Source organism: Eschscholzia californica, unplaced genomic scaffold, assembly GCF_041429995.1.
Source record: "Eschscholzia californica isolate CP2 unplaced genomic scaffold, dmEscCali1.0.p SCAF_2, whole genome shotgun sequence".
NCBI lineage: Eukaryota > Viridiplantae > Streptophyta > Magnoliopsida > Ranunculales > Papaveraceae > Eschscholzia > Eschscholzia californica.
In genome coordinates this window covers 57,212,291-57,222,723 of record NW_028238309.1, presented here as the reverse complement: position 1 = coordinate 57,222,723, position 10,433 = coordinate 57,212,291, and the positions used below count along the sequence as shown (strand labels likewise).

Genomic DNA, 10,433 nt, shown 5'->3' with positions numbered 1-10,433 from the left:
TAGTGTTACTAATCATGCTCCTCACCATGTCCATAAGCGTTCGGTTCCTCCTTTCGGCTACACCATTTTGTTGTGGTGTGCCAGGCATTGTATATTGAGCAACAATGCCTTCTTCCTCAAGGAACTTAGCAAATGGACCAGGCATCTGACCCTTTTCTGTGTACCTTCCATAGTACTCCCCGCCTCTATCAGACCTTACAATCTTTATTTTCATGTCCTTTTGTTTTTCTACTTCTGCTTTAAAACTTTTGAAAGCATCAAAAGCTTCAGCTTTATCAAACAGAAGATAAAGGTACATGAATCTTGTATGGTCGTCAATGAAGGAGATAAAATATCTCTGACCGTTGAGACATGGGGTAGGAAAAGGTCCACATATGTCAGTGTGTATGATCTCGAGGATCTGAGAACTCCTTTTGGCACCCTTAGAGGTCTTGTTTGTCTGCTTTCCCTTAATGCAGTCCACACAAGTACCAAAATCAGTAAAATCAAGAGTTTTTAAAACTCCATCTTTCACTAATCTCTTTACACGCTCAATGGAGATATGACCTAATCTCTTGTGCCATAAAGTAGAGGAGTTCTCATCGATCCTATTACGTTTAATACCAATATCTGCATGCATATTTAAATAATTATGCTCGAAAGTGGGGTCTAGATCAATTTTGTACAAACCATCAATTAAAGTTCCACCACCAACAGAAAAATTATTTTTCAAAATACGAAAACATGGTTTCTTAAATAAAAATTCATAATCAACATCCGCAAGTTTGTTGTTGTGTTTTGATGGAGAGACACAAGCATTAATATAGGAGGGGTTAGGGACCTTCAGTTATGGTAACTACTCCCACTTCTTTTCCATCGAAGAAGGGGGTAGTGGGTTGGTTATTGTAACCAACTTTATCTCCCAAATATTCCTAATACCCACGTAAGCAATTTACTGAATTCAAATCAGTAAATTGGTCAAAGCCAAGATAGAGGGAAATTAGGAATGTGGGCCACCCTTAGTCTCTAACAAGAGACGTGTCCAACATATTTTACTTGCTAATTGTTATTTGAAAATCACAATTGATGCGAATGTCGGAAATTGTCAAAAATATAAAGTATTTTGGCAAAAAATATTGGATGAATATAATGCGAGTCTAAAGTATCAACGCACACTTAGAAGTTGTAAATCTCGTTTCAGTGAGACAAACTCTGAATGTCAAAGTTTTATATCTACTTAGAGGCTAATAAATAAAGTTCCAAAAAGCTGGGAAAACGATTATTACCGGGTAATTGTTTCAAACTTTTCAATTTCTTTTTTCTATCTTTTCACTTCATTATGTATACTTAAAATATATTTTGTTTATTTCAGTTACAAAGAGCACTTGACATGTATAAAAAAAATCACCAAGGAAAAGGCTTTAGGTTCCAACATGTTTACAAATTTTTGATGACACACAACAAGTGGATGGCAGACATGTCAGGAGAGTCAACATCCGGCAAAAGAGATTCTAGTACCAATCCATCGAAGGAAAGACCAATTGGCCGTAAACAAGCCAAAACAAATGCAAGAGTTGGAGAACCATCCACACATTCTACTGCTTCAAAAACTCAGAATGGGATATATTGGGGAAAAAAGATGAAGAATATCAACAGAGAGCAACAACTTTGACGAAAGTTGTACGGGTTCAAGAAGAGGCCCTACGGGTTCAACAAAACAACAAAAGTTTCTACAAGCAGATAGGGAACACAAAAACCGAAAATATGGGATGGACTTAATGAAAATTGATGCTAGGTCTCTAGGCGAACATGGTGCACGAATGCTTGTAGCAGCGCGAGAAGCTTGGTTCAGTGGTCAACCACGAGACCCAAGAAACCCCTTCTAGCTATCTTTAATTTTTTCTATTGTTGTTTAGTCGTATTTAAGTAGTTTTTAATTTTTAATCAATAATTAGTTGTAATCAATGTTTTTTTAGTTGAACTTTATTAAGTAAATTGGAAAATTTAATTTTCAAATTTCGACCTCAAGAGAGGTTGAGTTTGGAGCTGAGTTTTTAAGGCTGAGCTGGGGCTGAAAATTTTGAGTGAAAAAGTAGTGTTTTCGTCCTAAGACAAGCTGGGACTGGATTTACTCTAATGGCGTCCTCTTTTTAGTGTGGTAAAAATGGCAGCTTTAACCCTTGGGGGCTTTAGGCCTTTTCAGTTATTGGTTTAATTTAGGTGGCTATTATGTTTATCGCATCTTCATAATGTATCAATGTCCTGTAACACGTAGTCGATTTTTCAAAAGAAGAAAGCGCTTGGGTCGCCAATACCTTACCCATATGATAAGGGAAGTTTAGAAAGCCCTTCTTAAGTGTTATTGGACCTTCCTATTATTGGCACCCCTATTATGTTACATAAATGGTTAAAGCCTCTTCTTCTCTGTCATTCCTACACTTTTTTTCAACTTAAACTTGGTGGACTTGAACCGATTTGGTTACAAAATTGGCTCAAGCTCACCCATCCCAAATGCGCCAAAAATCATCGAGTACAACTTAAATTGGTAGATTCAACTGAATTTTGTTACAAATTCAGGTTCAAGTCCACAAAGTTCAACTCTAATTTCAACTTTAAAATATAGTATTTACTTGAATTGAAGTGCTTATAAACTAACACTATCAAACTAGATTTACCAAATTAAAGGGGTGCAGGAATGACTATTAACACTTGCCGGATGCGCCTTCAAAGCTTCCCAATATAGGATAAATACTCCAAAATACGTAGATGTAGACGAATCAGCAACATCGTCCCTGGCAGTTGAGGGCGAGCGTGTACAAAATTTCGATTCCACTTCATATATAAAATTGTAATGAAAAACTCATTAATTAACATAATTCAATAAATGATAAATTTCACTTTTACTGTAAATTGAATATGTGACAGGTGAACATTTGACGTTCATGCCCTGCCAATTTTTTTTTTTTTTTTTTTTTGGGGGCTCATGCCCTACCAACTGAGTAAACAATTTCTTCATCAAAAAAAAAATGAGTAAACAATTGTTTACATTTATGTTGTAATTAGATCATAAATTACCTTTAAGTGCCTTTTTATAATCTTCAAAGAACCCATAAAGTTGGGGCAGCATATGTGTTTCCCACATGGAAAATGCTATTTAATCTGTCTAGTGAATGGCCTCACAAAGCAAAAATTGCCCCTTTGTTGTAAATTATCGGTCTATTTGCTTCAATGTGTATCGATATTTGCATGCAACTTAATAGAATTAAGGAAGAGAAAAAGATAGAAATATAAAGATATACTAAAACAAAGAGATGATCTTGAACCAAACTATATTTAGAAGAATTCTTTCCAAATCTTTTCCATACACTTTCTTATCTCTTACAAACATATCTCAACAATACACAAAGTACATCTATTTATAGGGTGGGAGAAGTAATAGGATGTTGACACATACCCTATGTGTTGTCACTTGCATGGTGTGTTGTCACCACCAAGATGACACTTTGCATATGGAGTTGTAGAATGGTGACACATAACCTCATGTGTTGTCACTTGCATGATGTGGTGTCACTTAACCACAAACACTTGTCACATGGAGCTACCATAAGGTGACACCTCTCATATGGAGCTACCATAAGGTGACACCACATCAAGGTGGTATTGTAGAAATGGTGGGTGGCTATAGATATAAGTTGGATAAGAAAAAGGGTATATTAAAGGCACCCAAATCCCTTGCATCACCAATGATTTATGGGCAGCCACATCCCTTATAACACTCCCCCTTGGATGACCATCACTTGAAATAATTGCCTCATTAAAACCTTGTCAAAAAAACTCAGTGGGACAAAATCTGATGAAGGAAAAAGAGTACAAATAATAGATTCCGAGTGACGTTGGATACGCTAAATACTGCCTCGTTAAAACCTTGCCAGAAAAACCCATTGGGACAAAAACTGGACGAAGGAAAAAGAGTACAGAGCGTAGATGGCGATACATGAACCTGCACATGATAATATACTCCCCCTGATGAATATCATATCTTGGAACGACGTAGTCTTACATCATCAGACTATTCAAGCGTCGCATTCCGATGCCATCTACCAGTTTTCTGAACGTCGTAGTAGGCAGAGACTTGGTGAACAAGTCAGCATAATTCTCACACGATTGTATCTTCTGGATATCAATCTCATTATTCTTCTCGAGATGATGTGAGTAAAACAACTTAGGGGATATGTGCTTAGTCCTATCGCCTTTGATGTATCCTTCTCTGATCTGAGCGATGCATGCTGAATTATCTTCGTGAATGACTGTGGGAGAATTTGTGATTGAATTAAGACCACTTGAGCTTCTAATGTGTTCAATAATGGATCGAAGCCATACACATTCTCTTGTTGCTTCATGAAGAGCTATAATTTCTGCATGGTTTGATGAGGTAGCGGGCATACTTTGTTTACTAGATCGCCATGAGAAAGCTGTACCTCCACTTGTGAATACATAACCTGTCTGAGAAATCCCTTTGTGCGGATCAGAAATATAACCGGCATCTGTGTATCCTTTTACTTGAGAATCACCGGATAAGTTCTTTGAATAGAATAATCCCATGTCAGTTGTTCCTCTCAGATATCTTATAATTTGCTTTACTCCAACCCAATGCCTCTTAGTTGGTGCAGAGCTATATCTGGCCAATAGATTTACTGCAAAAGCAATGTCCGGTCTAGTGCATTGAGCTAAGTATGATAATGCACCAATAGCACTCATATATGGTACTTCTGGACCAAGGAGTGTTTCGTCCTCTTCTTTAGGCCGAAATGGATCTTTCAAAGCATCGAGAGACCTAACAACCATGGGAGTACTAAGCGGATAAGAATTCTCCATGTTAAAGCGCTTCAGGACTTTTCCTGTGTATAATGTTTGATGTACAAGTATGCCACTTGTGCTTCTCTTAATTTGTAAGCCAAGACAAAATTTTGTTTTCCCGAGATCTTTCATCTCGAATTCTTTCTTGAAATATTCTGCTGCTTTAGAGAGCTCTTCTGGAGTTCCTATAAGGTTGATATCATCAACATATACTGCAAGAATCGCGAATCCAACATCTCCTTTCTTGATAAATAAACATGGGCAAACGAGATCATTAACATAACCTTCTTTGATCAGGTATTCACTAAGACGATTGTACCACATTCGTCCAGCTTGTTTCAATCCGTATAAAGCTCGATTAAGCTTTAGTGAATACATGGTACGTGGGTTGCCTCCAGGCAATTTAAATCCTTCAGGGACTTTCATATAAATGTCGGTATCTAACTTTCCATATAGATACGCAGTGACCACGTCCATTAAATTCATCTCGAGTTCTTCCAGAACTGCTAAACTGATCAAATATCGAAAGGTTATTCCATCCATAATCGATCCCTGGTTTCTGCAGGAAACCTTGTGCCACAAGTCTTGCTTTATAGCGAATGACTTCATTATTCTCATTCCGTTTTCTAACGAATACCCATTTGAAACCTACAGGGTTTACATCATTGGGTGTCAGGACTACAGGTCCAAAAACATTACGTTTTGATAGTGAATTCAGCTCGGTCTAGATCGCTTCTTTTCATTTTATCCAATCAGTCCTTTTCCGACATTCCTCAATAGAATGTGGTTCATAATCATCATTTTCAGTGATAATATCAGTGGCTACTGAAAGCGCAAATATATCATCGATGATTATGTTATCTCGATTAAACACTTTACCATTACAAGCATAATTTATAGATATCTCTTCATTTGGAGATAACTCATGCTCTTCAAGAGCTTCTGCCTCTTCTGGGGCTTTACCCACTTCTAGGGGTGTATTTGTCGTTTCTTCTGGAACATTACTTGCTTGTGGTTGGTTTTTCCTCTTCCGGGGAACTATATCTTTAGAACCGATTGGTCGTCCACGTTTCAGACGTGCTTTGGACGATTCATTTGCTGCAATATTTTTATCGTGTCCTTCAGGGACATCTATCCTTGCTGGAACATTTGCAGCAGGTATATGTGATTTTGTCACTCTCGCTGCGTCATTAAATGCGTCAGGCATTTTATTAGCAATCTCTTGTAGATGTATTATCCTTTGTACTTCAACTTCAGATTGATTAGTACGAGGATCAAAATGAGACAAATTTGGTGTAACCCAAGAAAGTTCCCTTTTGGTAACATTTGCTTCAGGCAAATTTACTCCCCCTAATGGCGGGAAAACTGTCTCATCAAAGTGACAATCGACGAAGCGTGCAGTGAAAGTCTCACCCGTCAGGGGTTCGAGATATCGAATAATAGATGGTGTATTAAAACCAATATATATTCCCAGTCGGCGCTGAGGCCCAAACTTTGTGCGTTGTGGGGCTGTAATAGGAACATATACAGCACATCCAAAAATACGCAAATGAGATATGTTTGGCTGCTGGCCTTGAACATATTGCAAAGGTGAGAATTGATTATTCGAAGTAGGACGTAACCTTATCAAAGTTGCAGCATGAAGAACTGCAGGTCCCCATGCAGTAACCGGTAATTTAGTCCTCATCAACATTGGTCTCGCAATCAGTTGGATATGCTTAATGAATGATTCAGCTAGACAATTCTGTGTATGAACATGAGCTACAGGATGTTCAACATTAATTCCAACTGAGAGACAATAGGAATCAAAAGTACTCGATGTAAATTCTCCTGCTCCATCTAGACGAATTGACTTAATCGGATAATCAGGAAAGTGAGCTCGTAAACGAATTATCTGAGCTAATAACTTTGCAAACGCCTGATTCCGCGTCGAGAACAGATTTACATGAGACCATCTAGTTGATGCATCGATTAATACCATAAAATATTTAAATGGTCCACACTGCGGGTGTATAGGGCCACATATATCACCTTGAATCCTTTCCAAAAATTTGGGAGATTCGATATGTACTTTCGTCAGGGATGGGCGAGTAATAAACTTCCCCAATGAGCAACCAGTGCAAGTAAAATCCCTATCTATCAGAAACTTCTGGTTCTGAAGAGGGTGTCCCTGAGAGTTTTGTATTATTCTACTCATCATGGTAGATCCTGGGTGTCCTAGTCGATCATGCCAAATTTTATAAGTATTTGGATCGTGCAACTTCGGGTTGACAACGACATATGATTCAACTGTTTTAATCTCTGTAAGATATAACCCAGAAGAAAGAGCTTCAAGTCTTTCCAGAACACGCTTCTGGCATGATATACTCGAGGTGATATATAAATATTCTTTATCATTCTCAGACCCAGTCTCGACGTGATACCCATTCAGACGAATGTCTTTGAAACTCAATAGATTCTTCAGGGATCTAGTCGAGTACAAAGCATCCTCAATAATTATTTTCGTACCACGGGGCAATATTATAGTAGCTCTTCCGGAGCCTTCTATAATGTTTGATGAGCCAGCGATAGTAATCGCATTTGCTTCACATAATTTTAAGGTCGAGAAATATTTTGTATTTCGAAGTATCGAATTTGTGGTCCCACTGTCTGCTAGACAGCTATCTTCATCACCTTTAGATATGTTTCTTCTGGAATCCATACCTTTCATAATATAATATAAGATTCAAACCACAACTATTTATAACATAAACAAAACTATTACAGATATATATAATATACTATCTAATATCTAACAGACAAAAGTTATTATAATATAGCATTATAATAGATAGAAAAGTTAATACACTAAACATTAAACATATCATCAGTTTGATTTTCTCCTTCAGGGAGATAATCTCCAACACACAATGGTGGATCAAGTTCCATGTGGTTCATCTCTGGTGCAGCTTTAGATTTCAGAGATGCTTGGTATAGGTCCACCAAATGTCTCGCCGTACGACAGGTACAGGACCAATGACCTTCCATACCACAACGGTAACAAGCTTCTTCACGAGCTTTGGGAGGGGTATTATATTTACCCTTTACTTTATCAGGCTTTCTCGCTGCGTAATTCTTTGAATTTTCTCCCTTTTCCCACTTCCGGTGGTAAGGGATTTGCCTGTTTCTCTCTCATTTGTTCGTGTGGGATCCACGTTGGTGGTTTCTTCCGGAACCACGCTTCCCTTTGTAATTTTGTTTCCCTCCATGATCTTTTGACAATATTGCATGTGCTTCAGGCACAGGTACGGACCCAGTGGGTCGAGATTCATGGTTATGCAACAACAACTGGTTGTTCTGCTCATTGACCAAAAGACAGGTCAGTAACTGGGAGAATTTAGAGAAACGTCGCTCTCGGTATTGTGACTGCAGGACAATATCCGAGGCATGGAACGTACTCAATGTTTTATCTATCATCTGTTCATCAGTGATAATATCTCCTCCCACTTTTAGTTTGGAAACAATTTTACAATGGCTGGAATTATAAGCAGAAATGGAAGAAAAATCTTGTAGTCGAAGATTTATAAAATCATTTCGAGCTTTTGGAAGGATGACCATCTTCAGGTGATCATATCTATCTTTTAAGATATTCCATAAAGCCAAGGGATCTTCCACATACAAATACTCTGACTTCAGGTCATCATGTATGTGACGTCTCAAAAAGCTTAAAGCTTGAGCCCGTAACATTTCCTCTGCATTATTCCCTTCAACAATAGTGTTCAGGAGATTTTTGTATTTTAGAGTCAGTCTAGCTTCGACTGCCCATTCCATGTAATTCTTACCTGTTATATCTAGAGCTGCAAATTCAAGTCTAGCAAGGTTAGACATTATGAAATATGAATTAAAATATTATACCTTTCACTAGACGGAGTAGCGGCTTAGTTTGTTCGATATTTCACCGATGTTGACTTCGGCAAATGAGCAGATTAACGGCTTCTTTCAGCTGGCTAGAGACTCGTGCTGATAACGTGTTGTAAATTGTCGGTCTATTTGCTTCAATGTGTATCGATATTTGCATGCAACTTAATAGAATTAAGGAAGAGAAAAAGATAGAAATATAAAGATATACTAAAACAAAGAGATGATCTTGAACCAAACTATATTTAGAAGAATTCTTTCTAAATCTTTTCCATACACTTTCTTATCTCTTACAAACATATCTCAACAATACACAAAGTACATCTATTTATAGGGTGGGAGAAGTAATAGGATGTTGACACATACCCTATGTGTTGTCACTTGCATGGTGTGTTGTCACCACCAAGATGACACTTTGCATATGGAGTTGTAGAATGGTGACACATAACCTCATGTGTTGTCACTTGCATGATGTGGTGTCACTTAACCACAAACACTTGTCACATGGAGCTACCATAAGGTGACACCTCTCATATGGAGCTACCATAAGGTGACACCACATCAAGGTGGTATTGTAGAAATGGTGGGTGGCTATAGATATAAGTTGGATAAGAAAAAGGGTATATTAAAGGCACCCAAATCCCTTGCATCACCAATGATTTATGGGCAGCCACATCCCTTATAACACCCTTGACCTTTGTTGGACTATTTTCCATCATCTGTTGTGACTTGTGAGGGCTCTTTGGAGGGATGAGACTTTTTACCCGAGAGCCCACTACACATGATAGACGTCAGGTCTCAAAACGGCTCAGGGACGTCCATGCCCGAGTTAAGCATTTACCCACCCTACCCAATTAATTTTAGTGAGCGGGCTCAGATGGAAAGGTTTACCCTCATCCCCACCGACAAAGCTATGTCCAACAGGCGCCCTTAATAGTTGAGTGAGTTGTTCCATTGGTTGGGTTTAAGTTAAACACACCGGGAAAATTAATGCCACAACCTAAGAAGCTGGCCATTAAAGCAGTGCTTCTTAGGGTACAAGTCTTGGGAGTGAATAAAAAAAAAGAAATTTGACTAAAACTCCTTGAGAAATTTGGACTTTAGTTAAAAAGAATCAATCAACTTTTTTTTAGTGTTCAGCTCCCTAGATTTTTTTTTTAATTTGCAACATCTTGCGACAATTTTGCAACGCCTTGCGATACTTTACAACTGTTTTGCAATAGTTTTGGAGCGCTTTACAACAACTTTGCAACACTGTAAAATATCTAACCAAACAAAATACAAATATTTAGATTTTTTACAAAAAAGTTTTAACTTGTCTTTTTAACTAAAAAAGTTTAATATCGTGTCTTCAACCCAATTTTCTAAAAAAATGTTGGCGGGGTTGTTTTATAGTTACAACTCCATAGAAGATATTCTCTTCAATGTGGGACTGTATCATCGAAGACTCGAACTCAAGATAGTTTAAGTTCATATTAGTCCGACATTGCTCATTCAAAATGAGAATGAGACGAAGCTTTTAATGCCTGATTGATTCGCCCGAAGTCGATAATGATGTAGAAAGTACTCGTCTGATTCGCCCGACTACCCTATTAGACAAGCTCTTAGTCTACCTGTCTGAGCCCAATGCGAGTCTATCCGTGGCCCGTGGGTGTCCATTCCCTCCCGCCTCTTCGCAAACACCAAGAAAGAGTGAATAT

General features: G+C 38.0%; 1 protein-coding gene across 1 annotated transcript; it reads right to left on the bottom strand.

Annotated features, from left to right (window-relative positions):
* Positions 1–8,007: 8,007 nt before the first annotated feature.
* LOC147559414 (uncharacterized) lies at positions 8,008–8,931 on the bottom strand. Its single transcript, XM_086659175.1, has one exon. The coding sequence runs from the start codon at positions 8,701–8,703 to the stop codon at positions 8,008–8,010; it is 696 nt and encodes a 231-aa protein (XP_086515301.1). The 5' UTR covers positions 8,704–8,931.
* Positions 8,932–10,433: the final 1,502 nt, after the last annotated feature.

Excerpts from the sequence above, each read along its gene's own strand:
- LOC147559414 (XM_086659175.1), bottom strand. The coding sequence starts at position 8,703 with ATGTCTAACCTTGCTAGACTTGAATTTGCAGCTCTAGATATAACAGGT.